The following is a 25,926-nucleotide window of genomic DNA, read 5'->3' as shown; positions in this document are numbered from 1 at the left end:
CTCCTTAAATAAAATTTGCAGTTTGATAGGATGATACAAAGTAACATCACTCGTGAATAAAAAAACTATAAAAAGGCCAAAAGTAAGAAAACATAGAGATTTTTTTTAATTCTGATTTTTTTTAAAAAAAAAAAAAGAAAAAAAAGCAGGTCAAAGATGCTCTTGAATGCCACATTTGATACTTTTTACCACTGAACACACACTTACTGGTCAAATTGTGTGCATTGTGGTCTGGTCAGGTATGAATCAGGACAGCCAGTTCAAAGGACATCATACAATGAAATTCGCACAGACTCCACCTAGCTGCCTGTCTGATTGTGTGTGTGTGTGTGTGTGTGTGTTTGTTTGTTTGTTTGTTTGTTTGTTTGTTTTTGTGTGTTCGTGTGTGCGTGCACGTGCGCCAACACAGTGCTCTGTCCAGGAAGCTGTCATGCTCTCGGACACAAACACACACAGATCCATGATATTGAACCAGTGCTGATTCACTCCCAGGTACTGCATGAAAGCTCTGAAGTGGTCGCTGCTGGCAGTCAATAACCTCTGCTTGATTTAGGACATTTGTGGTCTCAAATTGATTCGGCTTCAGTTGTTTATGTGACAGAGGTGCTTCTGAGTATCTTTTGGTGGTAGCTAAACATGCTCAGCTGTCCCTTTATGTACTCTGATGGGTCCCATTGTCCCTTACCCATCCCTCTCTTTCTCCTGCGTGGATTCAGGGTGCGGTGAGCGGGGTGTTGCTGGTGACACCCAACAACATCATGTTTGACCCTCACCGGATGGACCCACTGGTTCAGGCCCATGGGTGTGAGGAGTACGGCATCATGTGTCCTCTGGAGGAAGTGCAGTCTGCTGCCATCTGCAAGGAGATAACCGACCCCAAGATCAGAGAGGCTGTGCCCGAGTAAGAACAAACACTCATGTATACTTTGTTGTAGATGGTCAAGACTTGTATTATGACTACACATGTTGTTATTTAAAGTGTATGCAGCTATAAACACTGACTCTATTTGCTCCCACACACATTCTCATAGTTACACTTATACACTATATCTTGCCCCACAATTTAATCCTGAATGCCTTTCTCCCACCCTCACAGAAATGCAGTACCCTTGCTTTAATCAATGTCATTCTCCGCTGCACCCACGGTCAGATTGCATCAGCGACCAATTTTAAGTTTTCAGTTTAATTCTTTTCCCCCCACGAAGCAAAATAAAAAGGAAGCAGCAATTACACCAGGGTTAATGAAGTATGCCTTCACCCTCCTACGTTGTGATTGCTCACCTCTTTATGCACTAGGAAGCAGCCACTTCAGAAGAATTACTTGTGTTTCCTCCTACAGATTTGTCTGTGTTTTTCATTTTTTCCTTTGCTTCAATTGTTGTTGTTGAGGAACAAGTTATGCAAGGCGAAATATGCTGTGGTATTTTATTTCTGTTTCCTTTGGTGTTAGCAGGGTCAGAGCAGTACTGTATTTAACTGGTTGTGTGTTGCCTATGGAGCAGTTATTGTACTGGCAAATGACTGGTTTCTGATCCAGCTGTTTTCTCAGCTGTGTTCCATTGTCTGTGTCTCCGCTCTCCTTCCCTCTGCTGACCTCTCTCTTTCTCTCTCTCTTTCTCTCCCTTTGTATGAACACACTGCTGAGCAACAAGTGCCTGGAAGAGTGTGTTTCTGTGTGCTTGTTAATACAAGTGTTTCATCTTGCGACCTCATTAGAGGTTTTCTAGATACAGAAAGTTTGCATAAAAACTGTTGTGTTCCTTTGTGCAGTGAGAACTGGGTTTTCTTGTACACAAAATGAAATACTTTAGTATTTTACCACAATTGATTTATCACCCTTTAAATTTTGAAGAAAAAAAAACACATGCTATTATCCAAATATGCACAAAGTTGGCCAACTGTATTTATGCATATGGGGACATCAGCTCTGTCCATGCAGGTGAATCTTGTGCCTGGGCTTGTGCTCAGTCTCTGAACAGTTGGGATTATTGTGCTATGTGTGCTGTGGTCAAATGAAAGACAGTCCTAACTATCAAAAGAGTTAATTTAAGCAGGTCACTTTAGTTTCTGCGCTCTATTTGTTACCATTCCTGTCTTGCAAAATTGATTTTCCAAACTTTGAAACAAAAGTGCTCACAGTAAACAGACTGCATGTATGACCCAGACCACAAGATATCAAATCTCTAAATTAAAACCAGTAAGACATGATTATCTTCTAAGAAGAATAGGGCAGATCTCTCTATTTTAATACTTGATAAAGTGGGGCTAGGCAATATATCAATATTGTATCGATACTACGATATGAGACATATTGTCTTTGAATTCAAATATCAAAAGTCTTGTCCTGGTTAAGATGATGATATTTTCTGAACTTACAACTCTTTTCTAGCTGTTTTGCCATTTGCCTTTACCTACTGACTCGTTATGTCCACATTACTGATGATTAGTTACTGAGAATCAATGCCACAATATTGTTGCATTATCAATGCAGAGGTTTTTGTTCAGAAATATCATGAGATAATATTTTCTCCATAATGCCCAGCTTATGCTATAGGCATTTACAGGCTGAAATCTTGTATTATCTCTGTAATTCATCTTTTAAAATGTATGTAATGTTATTTTATTGCTTTTATTTATTTTTATTGATAATCAAACTTTATTCTATTTATGCTTTCCTTTAATCCACTGAACTCTGGCATTTTTTTGTGTTTATTATTAATCTATTTATGTATACAGCAAGCCGTTCAAACAAATTGCCCCTGGCAGGATTAATAAAGTTGTCTGAATCTAAATCCAAGACAGTCAAAATCAAATCATCAGATGCAGAGACTGTGACTTATAGTTCCCAGTTTATGACAAGCTCAGAAACTGCTAGATCCCATAATGCAACCATTGAGTCTCTCATTACACCCTCTATGCCTGAGAAACACCCACGTTTTTTCAACTCCTTGGCCCCATTTTGTAACACAGGCTTCTCTGTAAAAGATTTAAAGTCTCAAGCCCAAGTTGAGATCAAGGTTACTTTCTCAGACATTAGACACAGAAGTCATCAAATAGTTATTTCTACGGTCTGAGTAATATTAACCATACCAGCTAAAATTATTCTTCTAGTACTTCTACATGTAGAGCCTGCGGGGAATATTTACATGTATATTCCTTCATTATTTATAGAGTCGCATGTGTCTTCTGTGTTGTTTCCAGTGACCTGGAGCCTCTTCCAGCTGAGAGACATCCCTCCCAGCAGAAGGACCCAGAGCAGCGCCTTAAGGAGCCAGGGGCCAACGACAGCGGCAGCACGGCCCCACGCAGCACTGAGGGCTCCATCTCTGAAGACGTCTTCACTGAGTCGGAGCTGTCCCCAATCCGCGAGGAGGAGCAAGCGTCTAACGAGGACCTCCGCCTGGACAAGTCCTCCGGCGCCTCGACAGAGTCTGTGCAAACCGTCACCCAGGTGGAGGCTGCAGATGCCGAATCCCAGGCCCCAGGCAGTGCCCCTGGCTCAGTCAGTCAACCGGAGGAGCCCACTGTGGCAAAAGCAGAGGACAATCCGCCAGACACTGCCACAGAAAGTGATAGCCAGTCCCCGATGGGGTCCAAGCAGCACAGTGCAGAGAAGCCACCAAGCACACCCACTACCACCAGCAGCACTAGCCAGGCCCAGGGCCCCAGCAGCAGCACCTCTCGTCCGGGGTCCCAAAGCTCAGCCACCCCTGGTGCCACAGATGCCAGTCCACAGGGGGAAGCCAACGAGGAGACTGACGTCTCCAAAACAGACACTATGCAACAAGGCAAGGAGGAAAAGGAGAATGTGGAGGAGACGCAAAAGGATGGCACGCAGAACTCTGCAGAGGGTAAACACATTTACTCACTAACAGTTAGGAAACTTAGACCTTGTGAAAAATCTGTATAGGACATTTCAGGTGATGGGTCTGGCCTTTTGTTGTCTTTTAGCTATAACCCTACATCCATTTCCTTCTAAAGACTATCAAAGTGACTTCTCTTCTCTCTGGCTGCTCCAGACTCTTTTCTCTCATGTTGGTTCCAGATAACCTTTCCGTTTCCTCTCTGCATTGGTGCTAGTAATTGGAATATAAAGACGAAGGAAGATGGCAGCCTCTCTGTTGTTATCAGCTTGACGGAGGTAGCCGGGCTTTGTAGGGCTTTATTCGGCTCTTTGATCTCTGGCTCGGGTGGTCTGGGCCACTCCTTTTGGCGATAAGCTAAAGCCTATCAAACGCCACAATGCCACAAACACACATAATGCCCAAAGGGGTGACACGGTGACGATGAAACCCAACATCAAAACGTCTTAAGAGACAGCATTCAGAGAGGTGTTACTTATATGTGACATCCCACTTTGCTTTGCTTTCATGTAAATTTAGACAAATGCTCACGCCCCCAAAGCCTGGCATGAACTTATTTTATTCATTGCCATGTTTGAGATTAAAGGCTCATATCAGTGGTTTTAGGTGTTTTTAACCTGCCAACTATGGGTAATTAGTTATCAATGGTCATGCCAAACATTTGGTCCATCCTATGCTAGATAATATAACAAGATATCTTCCAGTAACATCCACCAATCAGCCAAAGCATTAAAGCCACTGGTAGGAGGGGTGGATAACATCAACCATCTTGTTACAATCTAACATTCTGCTGTGAAAACCTTGGGTCCTGGCATTCATTTGTATACCACTTGACACCCCCCAATCCACCCAAACACTTTTGCAGACCAAGTGGACAGTGTACCATGCCACAGCATAGAAACTGCTCAGGAATAATGACAAAGAGCTCAAAGCATTGACCTGACGTCTAAATTTCCCAGATCCCAATCTGATCGAGCATCTTTGGGACTTGCAGGTACCCCAGAGGTGCCCTTAATCCACCAACATGTTCTCATTATACGTCATCACATATTGCCACCTTGCAGTGGACTTGCGTGCACTCTAGATGTCCTTATGTGTCTGCTGTTGATGTTGTTGGCGCTACCATATGAATGCACATGGTAGGGTTACACTGCACGTGGTTATGTTTAGATAACACAAGCACATGGCAACCAAAACCACGACATCAACAGATACACACGCTGGCATGGATAGTTAGAATTAGGCAACAAGGGCAGGGATGGTTACATTTAGGCAAAAGGGGGCATGGTAAGGTGTAGAAATAAAAAAACCATTCAGACGGAAAGCGAATACTGGACTCCCGCATGAAAGTCTGGGGTTTGTTGGTTCTATCTGCCACTTTTTTCACACCTTTTCCATGTTCCTTGGGCCATTCTGAGCACTTTTGATGTGGCATGGTGCATTGTGCTGCTTAGGGGGTGCTATTGCCATGAGAGGGGGGTGCGTGGTCTTCAGCAGTGTTTGGATGGGTGGAGCACATCAGGTGGCGTCCTCATGAATCCCAGCGGAACTTTGCATTGTAACAAAAAGTATCAATGTTACCTACTTAAGTGTTTTTAATGTCATGAAATACTTCAGTTATAACATTATGTACTAATGTGTTTTCTTTATACTTAAACTTTGACTAAAATTGTATTAATAGTACTCCAAATAGAAGAAGGAAGAAAAGTAATGCTACAGCCCTCCAGTTTTTCCTGAGAGCGGGCTTTTTTCCTCATTTCCCCAGGCTCTCCAAGTAACTAATGACTGTATTTTTTCCTATCATGTCAATTCTATAACTGAGAGTTTTATATCATGACCAGTTTAACATCATGACATTTTCTAGGTTTGATTTCATGACAACATAACTTGTAAATGTAATACTTTTCAGTGTCATACTTTAAAATTACAATGTCAGAGTATCCTTTATCGCACCAGCAAGTTGTTTTAAAACAACCTATTCTCCAAACTGAATTACCAGCAGTGATAACATAAAGGCAGCACAGTGCTCACTGTGATGGATTACACATCTTCAGCAAGATGATGTTCAGTGTGCCAAAATAAATGGAAAGCAGTGACTGCCTTAAAGTTAGGTAGTCATTAAAAAAGCAAGATAAACAAGGGAAAGTGGCAAATACTGTGCAATTATTAGTTAATTGTCTAAATCATACAAAACCATGGCAGCATCCTTTAATTAATATCTGGTTGGCACAGTTTTGGTCTTGTTATCTGTCAGTGGCCTCAGCGTGTCACAATCACTGACACACTTGTGTCCACTCTAGTTGGACACGTAATTTTGATTCCACAAAGATTTCTCTCCCTAAGAAGAAACAGACCAAGACAGTTGGAAAGACATTCACCATTTTCTCCCCGGCAATTATTGTCACACAGAGTGCATAGGCTGCAAAAGCCGTTCTAATTCATGGGGATCTCAGCAGGGCTGCCCATTACTCTGTGCACATTAGCACAGCCCACACAAGTAACAGCAGCAACCTCAAAAACAAGCTGCATTAATACAGAATTAATGCATTTTGAAAATTGAATTTGTCCCACTGAGTGTCTTGCCTAAGCAGATTAATATTATTTTGTCTATGGTTATTGCTAGTTCTGTTGAGCTGATCAACCAAGAGCTGATAATATGTGCCAGTGTAATGTCACTGGCACAGTGTTCTCATTCAGCTTCCTAGCTGTGACCTCACAATAGACCATTGATAATGTACCACAGGCAGAGGACTCAGTGCCACTATCAATTATAGCATGCTACTCCATTTATTGCTGTCATCTGTTGTGTTTCTGCCACAATATGACTAATGCCAACTGAAGTAGCCAGTAAATAGAGGGTAGAAAAGTAGGCCACAAAATAAAGCAAAAATTAGAGGAGAATACACAGTTAATCAAGAAGATGTAATTTGTTTTTAGATGACATCTGATACAGGACAAAACTCATTTGAACTGGTTGATAATGTTGGAAATATGCGTATTAGCTTTTCTGTGAGAGTTAAATGTTCATATTGATACATCTCTCATGTCTGTACGGTAAATATAAAGCTACAGCAGGTTAGCTTAGCTTAGGAATATGACTGAAAACAGGGTGAACAGCTAGCATTGGCATTGGCCCCAGAGCAGTAGTTTTTCTTGGGCCCTTGCATCGCCCATACACAAGCACATAGACACGCGTGCTCATACACAACAAGGGGTTAAATTGGGCTAGGCCTGTTTGGGGTTCAGTCTCAGCGCATAGTAGGCTCTACGTGGGTGGCCTGTCCAAGTAAATAAAGTCCAAATTCCAATTTCCACAGTGGACTGGTGGCCAGCAGCAGCACAGAGTCTAACCTGTGTGAAGGCAGCAACAGAAAGTTTGCAGATCTGGGAGTGAGTAATCCTGGATCAGATGCTCGTTGGGGTTTGCGCTGGCTGAATTTGATTTGCTACAGCCACGGTCTGTGAGCTGCCACTTGCTCACCTCCTGGAAAAGTAAGGTTAAAATACTAAACTGCTGAACAGCGCTATTATTGAACTTACGGCCGTCCCTCCCATCCTGCAAAACAAGTCTTTGATCAGCAACATAGACAGCAGCCAAAGCACTAAATGTATCACTGCTAATCTAACAGCCTGCCCTTGACTTAAACCATCACAGCCTGATTTCTCTAAGCAGCAAAAAAAACGTCTTCCTACATGGGCTCAGGAGCTGTCAGGGGCCCACATAGGGGGCTGATTTTTTTGCTGCTTAGAGAAATCGGGGATGCGCCGTACCAGTTGTACGGTCAAGATTTACGCCATTGTCTGACTCTGTCCGAAATGAGCAAAATCTGCCAGCACACACCCGGAAAGTTTGCTAATTAGCTTGTTATGTCTTATTAGTTTGATCAGTACAAAAACCTAAGTGTAAGGATAGCTGTTTCCCCTGTTTCCAGTCTGTATTCTAAACTAAACTAACCAGCTGTTGACTGTAGCTTTATATATACAGCGTACGGACTTGAAAGTGATATCGATCTTCTCATCTAACCCTCAGCAAGATAACAAATTGGCACATTCCCCAAACTGTCAAACTATTCTTGCTTACAGCTGATTAGGCATAACATAGCAAATGTTTCTGCTTATGTGATCATGTGATGCTTTCCTCCAGGTACAGGGTCTGCAGAGAGGCGGAAGCATCGCTCTCACAAGTTCCTGTGTCTACGGGTGGGGAAGCCCATGAAGAAGACATTTGTTTCAAACGCCAGCGCCACCATGCAGCAGTATGCCCAGCAGGGAAAGAAGCATGAGTACTGGTTTGCTGTGCCGCAAGAGAGGTCAGTATCTCCGTTGTACCTTTGAATATGAACATATCCCTTTTGCTGTAGCCTTAAATAACAGGCTTTAAAAATCATCAAGCATGCTGTACCACATGGAACAATATTTAGAATTAAAAAACACAAAGCAAAGTATATGATGTGGTAGCCTCTGTTACAGAGGGTTATTAGTCCACTTACAGTGCAGCAGCTTTGTTTTTAATGTAGCTACAGGGATTTGACCTCCTGCGATCCTCACATATTCCTAACAAACCACTGTAGTCAGCTGAGTTACGGAGCCACTCACCTCCAGTCCTTTTGATACAACCAATCAAATATGCATTCTTTGTCAGGTCTGACTTCTGCCCATCTTCCATCTCCTTGCACCCTGTGCTGCCTCTGCTAGAAGTGATTTATTATTCATTCACTCTGCAGGGAAACAGACACGCGCACTTTATTCCTGCACGGGGGCACACACGCGAGCCATGCAACAATAAGGATGTTTCCAAAGCTCATGCTTTTCCCAGTTTTTTATCCTCAGACAGTGTTTCAACCACAAAGATAATCATGAACTGTCTCTGACCTACACACATATTTATAATCTTTTATATCAACTGCAAATAGCCTTGGCTTGTTTATGTGTTTTTCTAAGTTGGATCGCTCCGTCTGGATGTTGCCAAGCCAGCCGTAGTCATAATAACATTAGAGCTCTTCAAACTGGAAGGAGACGCATGCCATGAAAAAATTGCATAATAATTTTATATGGAGAATTAATCCCAATTGCAGCAATAGCTTAATTTAATAAATCAATTTTCTTTTAAAAAGCTCTTTATCAGAGCCGTGTCTGGTTCCAACACAGAGCCAGTCACATTCTGTTGTATCTTTTTAGAAACAAGGACACAAAAATGAAAATGATAAACTTGAGGTGAATCCAATTAGATAGTTTTCCAACCTTGAGTTTCACAGCACCTCTCCTATTTTCAAGTGCACGTGTCTGTACTTTTACAGCAGCAACACACGGTGCTCTCTCAGGCTGCTAATTACATTTGAATCAAACAAACAGGCGTGTCCCTTTTAGTTGGTCATGGCACCATAAGTGCTTCTTGGTTATGCGATGTGTTGAGTGTCTGAGCGCAGTGCGGACACTGAAATCCCCCTCACTTCATTATTCATTATGAACTTCACAAGTCTAGCTTCTTATAGCTTTGTTCATCCACAGGTTGCTAAGCTACAGCACTTCCGACCTGGATAACAAGTTTGCTGTGCTGCTCTTGGGGACGATAGCCCAGGGGCATTGCAGAGTTAAAGCTAGTATTAGAAGACATGGCTTGCACATGTTATTACTCATAATTTTTAAGTTGTCTGTCATGTTACTGCATGCAGGCTAAGGTGAGTGTGGGGGGAGTGGCCATAAAGCTGTTCAGACCGACAAACACAGCGGCTCATAGTCGTTTCTTCAGACTCTGCTAGACTCTGTGGCTTGACCTAGATGGGAGGCGACCCACATGATGTGTCTTTAAGTGTCCTGGTGATGTTGTGGGAAGAAAGGGAGGCTATTGACTGAACCATATACAACCATGACACTGACTACAGCTCAGCCCACTGAGTCTGCACAGCTCTTTCATGTCTACCAGCCACAGCAGTGTGTGACACAGACTGTGTTCTACATTTGATTGTAACTTCAAAAAATGTTCACATGGTTGTCATAAAAAGGCTTCTGTTACATGAGCAGTGAGCAGAAAAGAGCAAAATTAAAGTCACGGTATTTGAGAGCTACAGGAGACACATTTTGGATCATTGCCACTAAACTTTGTTTTAAGGAAACTGATGATACAATATTTATACATTTAAAGTTGCTCATATCAGTGTTTGTATGTTAAAAATATATAAATGACAATGTAACGTGAAATATATCAAGTGAAGAGACAAACTTGTTGAGAATTATCGGCCAACACTGCAGTTTCCTGCAGATCTAAGGAATATTTTAGCATCTTTCAGCTCATAGTTTTGTTTTTTTTTGGCCTGCAACTTAAAGGTTTTACTTTAGTCTCACCCCTATCATCAAACTTGTTTGCAATTGTAGCTGTTTTCAGCATACAATATCTCTGACATCATGTTAGTAAAAGTTGAATTATTGTGTTTGTCCGAATAAAACTGGACTTTTAAAATACATGTAAACATGTTAGTCTGACTGAAATCAGACTTAATCAAATTTCCCAAAGTTGGACTAACACACTTCGATACTGTGGGTCAGAATCAAGCTACTCTTTCATGTATATGCCTCAAATGGACCTAAACTGGACTAGGCATTCAGCGTATGCTCCTGGTCACCTAGCTCTGCCTTTTCTCTAATATAATGAAACTTTAATGTCCACAGCTTGTGGTGTTCAAAGTGCCAAAAAATACATTTAATATTAACCAACAGCAATTTCTCTTTACAGAAACCATGATCCAGTCACTCAAGGTAATCCACAGACCTTGTTGGGAGCAGTTTCTTGTAGGAGCTATTGCTTTTTGACCAAACTACACCTGCCAACCGCATCACCAGGCAGAGGGAAGCATACATCTACTGCTAGCTCACCTAGCACTAATAAGCTTGCTAACGTTACAACACAGCCGAGGAGTACGCTATTAATGTTTACATCTCGCACTGTGATGAGCACAAGCTACTCGTACATGAGTAGATGCATGCTTTCTTCTGCGCGGTGATACAGTTGGCGGGTGTAGCTTGGTAGAAAGAAAGTAGTTCCTACATGTAACTACTCCCAACAATGTGGGTTATTTTGAGTAACTGGGTCATGATTTATGGAACCAGACATTGCTGTTGAGCTTTTCAAATGCTTTTTTTTGGCACTTCGAGCACCACAAGCTGTGTGCCTTTAAGTTCCATTATATTAGAAAAATGGAAGAAATCTCTACTATCTCCAACACTCAACAATTATTATTCATTATTTTATTTCTTGTAGCTGACCATGGACAAAATATTACCATGTATATGATTATTAATTAAGTCAAAGTCACAGTGTGAAAATGTTGATCACTCACAGTTTGATTTTGTCTTCAATCTTTTGCTCTGGTCTTATATTTTAAAGACACTGAATCTTTATATCTGTATATAAAGAGTCAAGCCTCTCCTCTCATGCTTTTGTTTTCCTGTGTTTCTTCCTCTAGGTCAGACCACCTGTACGTGTTCTTCATGCAATGGAGCCCGGACATGTACGGTGAGGGGGTCAGGGGGATGGGACAAGAGCCTGGGTTTATGGTTGTCAAGAAGAATGAGGTGTCAGAAACTGCTGAGGACGAGCCCATCACTGACCTCAATGTCAAGGAATGGGAGGTAAGGTCAACACAGCTGAAACTGTCCTCTCACCTTGCTTAAAGTGTACCTGTTGTGTTGTTTCGAGCCTCACAGACATGGATTAAATATGGTCCTCCACTATGTTTTAATCCATAACCTGTGAAACCAGAATCTTATGTGTTGTATTGTTAAGTGTATTGTTGTTTGTTAAGTCACGTGTTATATAATTGTGTTGATTTGCTTTCGGTATGCAATGTATAGTGCAAACATATTGTGCTGATCTTGGTTTTTAATCCATCAGAACTGTCATCAAGCCTTAGTTTTGTATTATGCTTCTGTATTTTGCATTTCTATGTACCAGCGCATATTTGTTGATTTGATGGTAACTTTTTGTGTTAACTTTAAGCACATGTAAGTTTTGTAAGTTGTGTGAGCACTTGCTTTGCTTGGAAATGCGCTTCTCTGAACTTCCAACCAAAGTGTTTTGCATGTTTGTATAATTGTTTACTCTCCTGAGTCAGTGTATCTTAGTTTCATCACATGTTGTGTGACCGTCATTAGTGTTGGTCAGCATTTGGCAACTTATTTTGCTGAATGGCAAAAGGCTAACACCTTTATGAGTTGCTTAACATATGCAGGAAACGTAAACACTGAGCAACTAAAGTGTTATCTTTATTATGAATTTCAATCAAACTCATGTGGCACTGATGTGGGTTCAATCTGTCTTTCTTTCTCGTCAAACTAGATTTTCAAGGTGCATTTGTTGCACATTTACAGAATGTGGAAGTAAGACTTGGAAGCACAAACGAGGAAAGTCTATCTAGATTTTCAGCATTGATATTCTATGTCTCTGCACCACGCTGTGAGTGGGTTTTGGTCAAACGAGATTGTTTACAAGCCTGTTGATGATGAAAAGGATGCATTCATTGTATGAGGAAATTGATACGATGGAAGCAGTGGCCTGGATTTAAATTTTAATGTAAATGAATGCTGTAGGAAACAAAGTGGACTGATTTGTTGTTCCTGGCAAACAGAGGCCACATGATCCATTACATTTGAATAAGTAAATAGGAACCTGCTGCTTTTGTTTGTCCTGTTGACTTGCATTTTGAATTTTTAAGCAACACTTATTTTGCATGGAGCTGCAAGGATCAAAATATGTTTTACTAACAGAGTTTTGTCTAACTTGTTATTTTTTTGTACTGCAAAAAGACTGACAAATGGACTTTATGGAGGCATTTGAGGTTTTGTATTTATTTATTTTTTAATTAGATTTAATTTGAACTTTGTTTTGTTTTTTTGTAACTTCGGGATATTGTCTGTCATAACATCGAGAAATGATACCTCGTGGGCTCGTGGAGTTACTGTACCTTTAAATCCTGTCGGTTATGGGACGGGGCCATCGTTTTTTCAACCAACGGGGAGCCAGTTTTTGTCCTATACCGTGTTGTTATTGGACATTGGTTCTGTCACACAAATCATTCAGTGTAGAGACTCTCTTAAGAAAAAAATGTTTCTATTTTAGTCAAGGAGGCTGCCAGGCTTCATACCAACTCTGCCTGCTTGTCTCGGGGCTTCAAAGGGATAACTTAAAGGATCTGTAATGTGACTTTCCAGCTTCAACCTCGCCCAGAAAGCAAGACATGTTTTCTAAGAGGGTGAAAGACCAAGAGAAGCGGCTGACCCCTAAGTATACCTGTGTATGTGTCTGCTTAATGTTTTTTTTCGGCGATGTAACGTTATATTCTTGTTTGTTCTCCTGATGTTGTTGTTAGCAAGCCGTGCTAGCTGGCTAGCGAAGCTAACTAGCCCGCTAGCCCTTTAGCCGGTCTGGTCCGGGTCAGTGACTGATGTAAAACAAAGTGGCCACTATCTGACCACTGCTTGGCAGTCAGGAAAGAGCTCTCATCTGTTGTCTGTCCTCTTGGCACCGTGTGACATGATGTGTGAGGCTCTGTGCGCTGCCTGAAAGTTTCTAGTGTTAGGTGCCAGTTAAAAGATGCAGCTCCTTTTTTCATTCACCACTTTCTTTCGCGTAAACGTTTAGACTTGGTACAAAGTGTTGTGTTGACTTTAATTAGCCACTTGTGATGTGTGACATAGTATTTAATTCACTTGTACTTTTCAAATGCTGACCTTTTTCATGACATCGATCGCTTCGGATAAAATGCTTTGGATTTACAATGATACGTGTGTAGCAGACTAGCATGCTGCTAGTTTAGTCTTTTTAGGGGACAAATGCTCTAACGTGCCTTCAGCTGGAGGTGAGTGAGGTACGTATGCATTTTTTATCAGGGCTGTAGTTTACCTTCTCTGCTACATTATTAAGTGCTGTAAAGAGGCAGCTTGTTACCAAAAAGTTATTTACACCAACGGCAACAAGGTGAGAAAAAGTATCTTATTTGAAAAAAAAAATCACTTAAAATGTAGACTAGGACCAGTTGATATGATTCAGTGCATGTTTGGTATTTGTGGATTTGTTTATCTCGTGCACAAGGCTTGAAATATCTTTCCTGTACGGAGACACGGTGGACTATTACATGCCAGCGTTGATTCAGTGGCAGAACAGAGGCAGCAGCTCTCAGTGGAGTTTGCAGCGTGGGGTGTAACTTTGTTGGAATGCAGCCAAGCTTGTAGGTCATTGTGTTGGTCTGTCTGGCCTGTAGTTTTGTGCATTCTTGTTCCTGACAAACAGAGAGCGGGTTAACTTTCACGGACTTGGCAAGTGTTGTTGCATCAGATCAGTAGAACCTGATCTATTTTTTGTTGTGTGTTCCAGCATCAAAATCTTGTGGATTTCTCAGCTGTCTTCTCACTCTAGATAATATTATTTATTTTTTTATTTTTGTGCATATTTGTTTGGCTCGAGAAAAAAGATTAATGGTTAATGGTTTGTCTCCATCAGTTAGTCTAACTTTTAGTATAAGTGAGCATCTAATGGTGGTCTTATTAAACATATTACACAAACATGCAAAATGAGAGTGCTCTGAAATGTCCTCTGACATAACTCTTGTTAACAGTGGCCTTAAGGCTTTATTGCAGTCAGATTTTTGAAATCTTCCGTTATATATAAAGATCAGTGTTAAGTTTGCTCAAATGGCACTGCTTAGTGCACGTAATACCGTCCAAAACTCAACCTTTCCTTCCCATGGTCAGCGGTAGCTCTGGCAGAGTTTTATGTTCCACCTGTTCCTGTCTTTGTACTACCAGGTAGTGTCTCTGACGGAGTACCACCGTCGGATTGATGCACTAAACAGTGAAGATCTGCGCTCGCTCTGCAAACGACTCCAGGTGCCCTGACCAGCCCTGTCTGCCCCCCTCTCTCTGCTCTGCCCAGCCCTGCTGCTGCCTGCACCAAGATGGTCTCCCATAGGCTCTAGCAGGCTGTAGCTGCTGCTGATATTGCATACTAACCTCAGAACACCTTTCCTTATTGCTTTGCATAAGAATCAATGGGTTGAGTAGGTTTCATGAGTGTTTTGGCTCACAGAACCTATTTAAAACATGCTATACAAGGTCAATTGGGAATGACTTATCAAGCATTTGACAGAAAATATTTTTATCTAAGACTGATGAGGTTTCCATGTGACAGCAGCCTTATCTCTATGTGTCAGACTTTCCATCATAGACTTGCCATGTTGTTTTTAGAGCTTCAACCCACTAGATTAGTCTGGTTATAAAGTAGCTAATGCTAGCTGTTTGTGCTGGCTGTAGATAAATATGTAGATTTTACATTGGCCACTCAGAAACAGGTGTTTCTGTAGGACATTTCCCCTTTTCCTAAATAGAATATTATTTTTGATGCTCAGATGAGCTGAATTTTTAGAATATTGATGGACAAAGAGGCGGTGTGTTGATGAGAGGGTGGAAGTAAGACTCCCTTGACGGGGTGAATGATGTTTTCTGAGGACAATGCAGGTAGGCTCTATTTGAATGAGGACTGAAACATGAGAGCGTCCCAGCCACCAGTGGTGAAGTGCTCCACAATCAGCCTCTGTTATCGAGAAAGATAAATAACTCAAACAGTCCATTGGTCAGAGAAAATGTCAAACAGTGGAGTGCAAATTATTCATTGGGTTGATTTCCTATCCACTTTGTATTCTCCTCTCCCAGACAGTGTCTCTGCCCGCTCTCTCCTAGCTCTGCCAAACCAATCCTAGGCGTCTGGCATTCGAGAGTGGCAGGAAGATATTCAGCTGTCATCATCAAATTGTTGGATTATCAGTGTGTTGCCAGAAAACTCTTGTGTTTATAACTTTGGCAGGAACACTGTTGGATTTAAAATGGGAGCTTTTGTTGCTCAGGTTAGGCTAAAGGCTAGTTTCTTCATGTTCTCATCCCAGCCTTTATCTTACAGCTGTTTAGTTCCACTTTTCTGCTTGCATTCTTCATTACTATGGATCCTACTTTTGCCTTATTCTGCCTCAGTCAGTGTAAAAACAATCTGAGCCAAATACTGTTGCAAGTTACGGCTTGTTTATAGTTACTGCTTTAGACTATGAATGAGTAGCCCAATATGATGCACACAAAATAATAGGTTTATATCAAACAGCTATAATTGAACCCATCCGGTGTCAAAGATTTATGGAAGCTAAAGTAAAACTTGGCAGTGTCTATGCATATCTGACATTTATTTGTATCTATAGATCACCACCAAGGAAGAGGTGAACTCCAAACATGGCACATCCATCAAGACAGAGCTGGAGCCAGAAACGTTCAAACCCAACCTCAAAGAGTCCAGTGATCTCCTGGAGGCCGACCAGATAGAGAAGGTAAAGACTTGTTCAAATCTGTTCTAATGCAAAGCAGCCGTATAACATATGATTAATGCATCAATGTGGATCTAAATTTTAATTGAAACTTAGAGGATGAGTTGATCACCTGATCAACTGATGATCAAATGATAAAATCTCATGAAAAGACCAGAACTGACCATAAATAGATCCTAGTAACAAGTGCGCATATCCCAAGCTGTTCTATCATCTTCCTCTTTGCGATAGAGCTTAATCGTTGTCCAAAAAAAGATTAAAAAACGTGTTAGTAAGCCACCCTGTTGCAGTGGGTGAGATGTTCCTTTATTAAATGACCAAAAGGGGAACTGTTGTATTTTGGCCAAATTCCAAATACACCCGTAAATATTCTCTGGTGCACCAAATTTGTATTAATCGTCTGCTGATAATAGTGCCTAATATATGTTTGGGGTTTCTTTGTTTATTTTTTTTAGTATACTAGCCTTATCCTTAAAACAGATATATTTAATAATATAATTTGGTCTTTTTATGTGGTTACCTTGAATGCTAACATTCAAATACACAGGATTTACTGGTCATTTCACTGTCAAATGTGTAAAAAACCAACTAAAGCTACATCCACATTAATGGATAAAGGCATTATTATTACATTTATTATTATCATTATCATTATTGCTACATTTACAGTCCAACAGCCAAACTACTCTGGTCCGGTGGATGTGAATGGTCATGTGATATTCATTTTCAGACATATCTAGACAATAGGGTTTCACAATTAATAAACAAAAGACTATCTCGATTCATACGTGTATGTGAACATACTTCTAAATGGCGCCGATTCACTCAGTCCTAATTTCCTATAAAGTAGGAGGAGAAACGAGACGCGAGTTGTTTTTGTTACAAGAGACTTAAGTTTAATGTGTCTGCTATGTAAGTCTTTGTATGTCTTACGTTAATGTCCTCTCTTTAAAGTCCTATCGGAGACCTTTTTTTTCACTTAAAAGTGCATTAAATGTTTTTGTTCAAATAATAAGAATTGTTTGAGAGAATTGCATTCTCACTTCTTAGAAAGAAAGATTGTGATTCACATTTTAGCAAGAATCCCTCAGCTTTAACAGACAGACATTGTTTCTGAAGTGATGCTAAAACCTTTGTGTACTGCGATCGTTTTAATTTTAAAAAGCTGTTTGAGTACTTCCGTATTGGTGCGGGTGTGGTTTAAGTCATTCATTCCTAGAGCTCCCTCTCCAGATTATATCTCAACAGCGTTGTTGGGGAGTAAATGTATTCACTGCTGTAGTAAACATTATACATCTGCCTAACAGTTGTCAGGTACATAGAGGTATACATTCAGCAGGAAAAGCAGTAGACACAATCATCAGCATGTATGTGACCTGATGACGCCTAATGACGAAGATACGATGGCTAGATTGTTCTGTAGACTTAGAGGGGACAACTTGTGCTCTACATATGATAGACTACAGCAAAGAACATGTCAAGAAACATTCTATTTAATTTTTTTGTTGAATTATGTAAAATGCAATGTGAGAAATTTAATTTAAGGCAGCACCTCCGTTATTACTTCTACTTTGAGGAAAGACGGTGAAACACATCAAACAGACACGTCTTAGTTGCTAACCTTTCAAGATGTTTGAAGTGTGGTGTGTGTCTTGCAGGCATGGCGGTTTAGCACTTACACAGACACACCCACATGGCTCCAAATGAGTCCCAATTGGCGTATTGACCAATAGGTTGCCAACGTGCGGCTTCCTTTAATCACCCCGAGGACGAAGCTCAGAGCTCAGCAGAGCAGAGGTGAGCCAAGTCGAGGCTCATCTCCTCATGGTCTTGTTTCCAGCCCGCTGATTACACAACTGCTTCTGCTCTGCCACATGAGGATGTGCTGAACCAACAGGAAAAAGAGCAAAGGCTGATGAATTAGTGGAAGAGCAAACAGAACGTTTTAAAGGCCATTGTGCCATACAGAGGAAATAGTGCAGCATGCTGTAAAAAGCTGTCACTTTAATTTTCATGTTTTAGTCAGTGTCTGTTTTATCTGTCCATTAAAATGAAGCACACAGTGTACGGCTCCTCCGGTGCCTTTGTCGGCTTTATCTCCCCATGCACCACAGCCACTGTTAATCCTTCAGTCTGTCAGCAGCAGGGCAGCAGGCTCTCTCAGGGAGTGCTGGACCTCTCTTTCTCTTGAGATGGTTCAGTGTGTTTGCAGCCCTGTTACTCTTCTTTAAACACCAAATGGTGTTAAAAGGTCACCACAGACGTAATTGAGCATTGATAGCTGTGGCCTTTCTGTGTTTCATTTCCTCTCTTTTTTCTCTTCCTTTTTCTTTATTATTTCCTCCCACAGCTTGCCAGAAATCTCCCACCACGGACCATTGGGTACCCATGGACGCTGGCTTTTGGCACTTCAAAGCATGGCATGAGCATTAAGACGCTGTACAGAGCCATGCAGGGCCAGGACACCCCAGTGCTCATGGTCATTAAGGACAGCGATGGCCAGGTAAGCTGCAAATTCACAGTTATTCAACACAGCAGTCGTACACTGTTATATGCTGGAACTAAGTTACTGCGATAATCATTTTCTGATAATTTTCTTATTAATGCGAGGGTCCAAAGTGTGCTGTAGCCAGTTGTTGTGATTTGTTTCTGCAGGTGTTTGGTGCGTTGGCATCTGAGCCCTTTAAAGTCAGCGATGGCTTTTATGGCACAGGAGAGACCTTCCTCTTCACCTTCAATCCAGAGTTTGAGGTATTTGACCTTCCTCAGTTTGAAGATATATGGTTTCTGTAAGAATTAAGTTTAAAAAGTTTATTTTTAAAGTTGGACATTTGAATCTGTAGGCTGGCTAATATACAGTGTACTTTATGTTAAGAGGACATATAGAAGAACTGGCGTATGTATGGCACATATGTGCACTAACCAATAGTTGTATTTGAACAGATCCAGTTACTATGTGCAGCGGGAAAGGTGTCACTTTTAGTGAGGAACCTGCAGATAATTTTCACCATAGACTGTATAAAAATGCATGTAACTACCTTGACATCACCCATTGGTTTGTGGACTGCCACTCTATGGGGGTCAGTGGAGATACACTCGCTTTTAGAGCCAGCCTGTAGTGGCCATTCACTGAATTGTAGTTTTTGGCACTTCCTCATTGCCTTCATTTTTCAGGCTTAGAAGATGCTTTTTGATTATCATGCAACTCTTTGGTTCCCTTCAGCTCTACAGAATAGCTAGTTTGCTTTCACTCACTGTTTTGTTTTTCATCCCGCAACTTAATTGTTTTGTTTTGTTTTCAGCAGCAGGCAGCTGTTTTCAGTGAAAAAGCTTTAAAAACCCAACTGTACTATGGCACTAAGTGGCAAAACATAAAGTAAGCAGTTAGTTGAATGGAAACATCTAGTGGCTAAAAGGCCTGCTATTTCTCTCAGGAGCTGAGGAGCAAAAAACAGAGCTAAGAGAAGAGTCAATATTAGACTAGAGTCATCAGGTGGAAGCAAACATGACTTTAAATGAAATCAATCAATGAATCAAATTTAATCAATGAATTGTTTTACTGCTCTGTGTCTGCTGGGTATGTAAATTAGTGAATTATTTTTACTAATGTTTAATCACCTAAAAATAAGAATCATTGTGTATATGTTACCTTGGAATGACCTGTTTAGATCAACATACAGAGCGGGTCTACTTCCATGGAGTCCACCATGTTTCTACAGTAGCCCAGAACAGACAAACCAAACAGTGGCTCTAGATCGGGCCAGTCGTGCTTTTAGGTTTGCCTGTCTGCATTCTCACCACTGGTTGCCACTAAATCCTGCCACCAGACCTTTAAATACTGTTTGGCACATTTTACATGTTTTTCGTTCTTTATTTTGGCTGCGCTGATGCATATGGCATAAATTTAGGCAAGATTGTGCAACTTTATTTAATCCTGGAATTTCCAGCTCAGCTCCAATAAGTAATCTAAATACTCTGGGTAAACAAAATTCTTACATTCCTAATGCTAAGTGCAAAAAAAATTGAATTGAAATTGAAACCCATTTAAAATGCAGTTTCTGATCCCACAGCCATCGAAGCATAAAACATGAGTTTATTATTTCTTGGTGCCATTCTTGGCTTTTGCCTTGAAATTTGTAATTTTTACTATTTTCCACCTGATGACATTATTTTTACCATATTTGGCATGTGGAGAAAATACATGATATTTTCACCAGGTGCACTGTCACTATCAACATTGCTGCTAATCATTGACATATCCCAGGCTGTGATAATCAAAAAATAATAATTACTTTTGCATTTAGTTAATTGAAAATAATTTAATAAATTAAATTAAATAATTAATAATGACATTTTCTATCTAAAAACGTAGTGGCATTATGACAGTAACCTGGCATTTAAAGGGTCAAAATTCTGAAAATTAATGAATATTAGATATCTATGATTAGGACTCATGTTGGTTAAAATTAACTCAATGAAAGTAGAAAATTATATTAATGTATAATGTCTTTTACAGCTAATTTTGAAAAGAGCATTTTGTGTGCAGAGCATTAGGAGTGTGTGTAATATTAAAGCGGGCCCCTAGGGTTAATTTTCAGCATTGTGTTGACAGCCTGTTTCGCTGCAACAAAACATCATTACTGCTTAAAAAATATTGTTTTAGTTCAACTGAGTCAAAACACTTCATCAGGCTGCATCAGAGCATGCTGACACATTTCCAACACAATGCTGTTGTGTAGAAGTTTGAAAAAGACTCAGTTAAGCAACATGTGTATACTTACTGCAGATTTAACCCAGCTTTACATTGAACATAAAATGGAAAAATAAAGTAAGGCTTGGGTCTAGTGCTTAACACCATATGATATGCATACTGTATATATGATTAGCAGTCACATGCTGTCCTCGATGCATGTGACACTTGAAGACACTCTGCTCCCCATAAATGCTGTGATGAATATCCATAGAATATCTCCTTGTTCTGTCTTTGAAAAGTTCTCCAGAGCCTCACAGCTCAGTGGCATTTAGCATTTTGTAACTTGCATTCTTATTTATGCTCACTTCTTAAGAGCATTTACACTTAATGAATTCAAGTTCAAGAGTTCGAGTTGAATGGGCAGAAAGCAACACATTAACTGGAGCAATTTCACCACCATTGTCTCATTTTTCTACCCAAGAAGAACTTCCTACATAACATGAATGTTCTACACTTTGTGGCTTTAATCTCCTTGTTAATGGCGATTAAATGTCTATCAAAGAAGTGATTGATTGGCCGTTTGGTTCATCACAGAGGATTTTGACATTTTATATTTAGCAGTCTGCTGATGAGATATTTCCTTCGGTTGTGTCTAATCGCTGTAACTGAATTATCAGATGTTAATTCTGGGTGCTCCCTGTGAGGTAAACCTGTGTGTTCTGCTCTCATCAGGGTGAAGACTACTGGACAGAGATATTATATTATGTCATCATTTGACATGCCATGTAACTTTATCTAACATATGCTCTCTTGTGTCTGCAACAGGTGTACAAATGGACAGGTGACAACATGTTCTTCATCAAAGGAGATATGGACTCCCTAGCTTTTGGCGGAGGAAGGTGAGTCTAAGCTGCTTTTAATGAATACTGTGACAGAAATCAGTTAGATCAACATCTGTTTTAGGAGAATGTAATGATACAGCTTTGTTCAGAGTTAGACTGCCAAATAAAATAATGGTATTTAAGAAGCAGATAAGTGACGTTGATTGGCAAAAACAGTTTAACCCTCGGCCACACTGCATGTATGAGCAGCGTGTGACAGCAACCTCAGCAAACTGCTGCGGTTTGCACAAGCATTGCTGCAATCAAAGCAGTTATTCCTTTAAGAAGCCACTGCATCGTCAACCACATGCTTTTGCAAATATTTCACAATAAAGGTACAAGGCAGATTTAGTAACACTTTCTATGAAAACCGCATCTATAATTAATTGTGAAGGCATTCAAAGTGAATTATAATGTATTTATAATGCTTTATGAATACACTCTTAAACACACATAATGTTTACTGATGCACTATATCAACAGTCATAAAACATTATAGATGTGACTTAAAATGATTTATAGGTGTCAACGGTCTTGTGTTTTTTGTTATAAACTAGAGGTTGAATGCTAGAACTTATAATACATTATAAATGCTCATACTCACCTATACACACATCGACACTCAAATGTAGTAAGGACTCATAGTATACTATAACAATCCATGCAGTATATGTATATGTGTTAAGTAAAGTGAGGTACATATTCATGCATTTATAATAATTTATGCGTCACCATGTTTCATTGTGGGTGTTCAGTAAAGTGTAACACATTTTCATGCATTGATAAGAATCTATGCAGCACTAGAATACACTTGAAAATACATTTAAAAGACTGAAGTCTGATAATGTGTCATTAGTCTGAGTTTTTAGCCGCAGAATCAGAGTTCACAAAGACTGGAGATCTTGCAGTGTCACTATTTGCAAGTTTCTTAGCTTCAAAAAGACAAAAAAAAAGTGGACAGAAACTGTTTCAGCCCTTGAAATGCTGACTGAGTGCTATAAGCTGTAGCTAGCTAGCTAACCACTGTCTCCATCCCAAACAGGCTATTCTAAAGCTAAGTTAGCCACTGAAACATTTGCTATTAGCCTAAAGCTAACCGGATGATTTAGCTGAAGACTGCTTAATTCAAACATACATGATTATGTGATATATGAATCTTGCTGCTTGCAAACTTTAGTTGACCCTGCAGTTAGCTTGCAGGCTAATAGCAAACAATCCAGTAGCTAAAGTTAGCTCGCAGGTAGACCCTACAGTGGTTAGTTTGCTAGTTTACAGCATACAGCATACAAACCAGGGGTTTCAGGAGCTGCATCTCTGTCCACCTCTTTCTTCTCCAGTCTAAAGGAACTGTTCCTCACTGCTCAGATCAGCTTTGTCCCCTTTATCCACAGCACAACAAAAACGTGAGAGTGCTTCTCTCTTTTCTTTTGTTAACGCAGGCATGTTGCAAATAGCCTGTTTGTGATGAGGACAGTGGTTAGCTAGCTAGCTACAGCTTATAGCATACCCACTCTGGATTTTAAGGGCTGCAACAGTTTCTGTCCACTTCTTAAACTGCAAGATCCCCTTTGTGAAATCTGATTCTGTGGCTAAAAACTCAGACTCTGAAAATACATTTAAAAGACTGAAAAATGAGAATGTGTCAAAGTATTCTAGTGTATGGTAGGCATGAATAATATATAATGCTGCAGAGATTCTTATAAATGCATAAAAATTATTACACTTTACTTAACACCTACAATGAAACATTATGATGAGGCATAATTATAAATGCATGAATATGTACCTCAAATTACTTCACACATACAACTTATGATACTGCATGGACTGTTATAGCACACTATAAGTCCTTACTACAGTTGGTAATTGATGTGTGAATAGTGAGTATAGTTATTTATAATACATTATAAGCCCCAGCAGTCAACCTCTAGTTTATAACAAGTCGAGAGCATCTATAAGACTTTTGCCACTTATAAATCATTGTAAGTCAAATCTATAATGTTTTATGACTGTTGATATAGTGCATCAGTAAGCATTATGTGTATTTATGAGTGTATTCATAAAGCATTGGGAATGCATTATAATTCACTATGAATGCCATCATAATGTGTTATAGATGTGGTCTTCATTGGAAGTGTTACCAAAAAATCCCCCCCCAAAAAAAAAAAGTGCCCTTAGAGCCGTATTTATTAACACCTTGTGTTAATAACTCAAGGGACTGTGTCAACAGAAACATTGTCAGAGGGCTTAATACGCAAACAAGAAAGGTTGAGTAAAACAGATAAATTTGTGTTTCCTCATGTTTGTGACAGATAAAGTGATTGAAACTGTAGTAAAAGGTGGTAAAATGTCAATATAATCATCAAAACATGACTTTTACTATTTCTGCTGAGAACTGTGCATGTCACAAGGAAAAAAAAGTAGGAGATACTCCGTTTCTCTAGATGCGCAGCACAGCTGAGAAGCAGCTGACCTGGATCTGAGCAGCGCTGCTCACACAGGCACTGTGGCTGCTCTGTCTTATTAACGTGGACGCCAAAATAAAACAGGTTCTGCAACGCAAAAATGCTGCTCACACAAGCAGTAATTATCGTCCATTAAGTTCTCAAGAAAGGAGCTTCAGAGAACGTAGCCACCTGGAAAAAGTTTGTGGCCCATTTGCTCAAAACTGTCCTTTCTTCCTTTAGCGGTGAGTTTGGCCTGTGGCTGGACGGAGACCTCTACCACGGCAGGAGTCACTCATGTAAAACATTTGGGAACCCCATGCTCTCGAAAAAGGAGGATTTCTATGTTCAAGACATAGAGATCTGGGCTTTTGAATAACAAAACAGTGCACCACAGGGAAAAAAACAAGTCCTGCAAAGGGCAAACTGAGGAGCGCTCCTCCTATAGAACAATGGCAACGCCCCAAACCTAACTGCACATCACCAAGGCTCCCCAGGCAGGAAGCCAGCTATCGGATGCTTGTTGTGCGTTACTACTGCAGTTATTACGGAGCTTTTTTTCTTTGTGAAAAATTACCTTTGTGTGTATCTTGTTACAGCCTTGTGCAGCGTCTTTGCAGAGTAGGGGGGAGTGTGTAAAGCAGTGAAAAGTGATGGTGAGGGGACAGAGTTATCAGAGGGAAGCAGAGAAGGAACCATCAGGGCTTGATGAGGAAATCGGAACTCCTCTCATCTAAAGATGATGGTAGCGGAGGTTTGGGACTGCTGCGAGAACAGAGAACTGCCCCACTGGTCCAGATTGTGTATCTGAACTTTACAGAACCTCAAGGAGTCCCCAGCATCCTCTCAGACCCCCCTAGAAGTTTGTCCAGTCAGTAGGATGTAACTCCCTGTGCTGTCAGCCTTGGCGGAGAGAGACATAGATACAGCGAAAGAAATGAGACAAAAGCAGAACACATTCCATTATTCCTGGTGATGGTGGAGTGTCAAAATAAAGTTGCGGTAAAACACCAATATACGAAACTCATCAGCAGCAGGATACGATGACACTTAACTCAGAGAGGAGAGAATATTTACTGGGGGAGGGGGGTATCAGTCTTTTTACAGTACCGTTCTGGGTCGTCTTCTGAGGCTAAACTATAGAGTATTGTGTATTGTAGTCCTCCTGTTGTTTCACTGTCATAGCACACCATCTGAAAGCACATAGCTATAATCAGATCACCCATCGTTGTAATGTTCTGTTCAGTGGGTGTACGTGTGAGTCCAGCTAACACCGGCTCCTCTCGCAGGATGCTGGCTGTACTGTTTGTAGACAGTAACGTGTTGCAATAGATTTGTGGAATATGCAAATAACTGTCCTGTGACCTCAAATACCCGCAGGTCGTGGCACTTTTGCCACCGCCTGTCAAAACTCTTTCAAGAGAGAAACTTGTAAAGCTTTTACGTCTTGATACACAATCGCTTTTCTGGGTATCATTTGAAAAGCCTGAGACGTGGTTAACTGTTTTACATGCATATATGACAATTATATATTGGTATATATGATTATATATAGATTTATAGGAACACAGATATTTTGCTGTTAAGTGTGACAGTGATCTACTTGTGCTGATATTTCAGCTGTTACAATATAATGTATATTACCCTGTAAATTTATGTTCAAATAGTAGATTTGTTCCTCTATATATA

At 40.4% G+C, this 25,926-nt stretch overlaps 1 protein-coding gene across 4 annotated transcripts in view; it reads left to right on the top strand.

Moving 5' to 3' along the window:
• oxr1a (oxidation resistance 1a) overlaps positions 1 to 25,926 on the top strand; it is a 208,020-nt gene extending 182,094 nt beyond the window's left edge. For 3 of the 4 annotated variants that reach the window (XM_042489230.1, XM_042489229.1, XM_042489231.1), the window contains 10 exons: positions 717 to 901; positions 3,202 to 3,851; positions 8,008 to 8,173; positions 11,324 to 11,489; positions 14,661 to 14,741; positions 16,097 to 16,222; positions 18,570 to 18,722; positions 18,875 to 18,970; positions 21,738 to 21,811; positions 24,481 to 25,926. In XM_042489230.1, the coding sequence (XP_042345164.1) occupies positions 717 to 901; positions 3,202 to 3,851; positions 8,008 to 8,173; positions 11,324 to 11,489; positions 14,661 to 14,741; positions 16,097 to 16,222; positions 18,570 to 18,722; positions 18,875 to 18,970; positions 21,738 to 21,811; positions 24,481 to 24,616 (1,833 nt within the window). In that variant the 3' untranslated portion in view covers positions 24,617 to 25,926. The remainder of the gene's footprint in view (positions 1 to 716; positions 902 to 3,201; positions 3,852 to 8,007; positions 8,174 to 11,323; positions 11,490 to 14,660; positions 14,742 to 16,096; positions 16,223 to 18,569; positions 18,723 to 18,874; positions 18,971 to 21,737; positions 21,812 to 24,480) is intronic. The other variant, XM_042489232.1, reaches the window with a different exon arrangement.

This window comes from Plectropomus leopardus, chromosome 7 (assembly GCF_008729295.1).
Source record: "Plectropomus leopardus isolate mb chromosome 7, YSFRI_Pleo_2.0, whole genome shotgun sequence".
Lineage (NCBI taxonomy): Eukaryota > Metazoa > Chordata > Actinopteri > Perciformes > Serranidae > Plectropomus > Plectropomus leopardus.
Note: the sequence above shows the minus strand (reverse complement) of the source record. Positions and strands in the feature narration are given on the sequence as shown.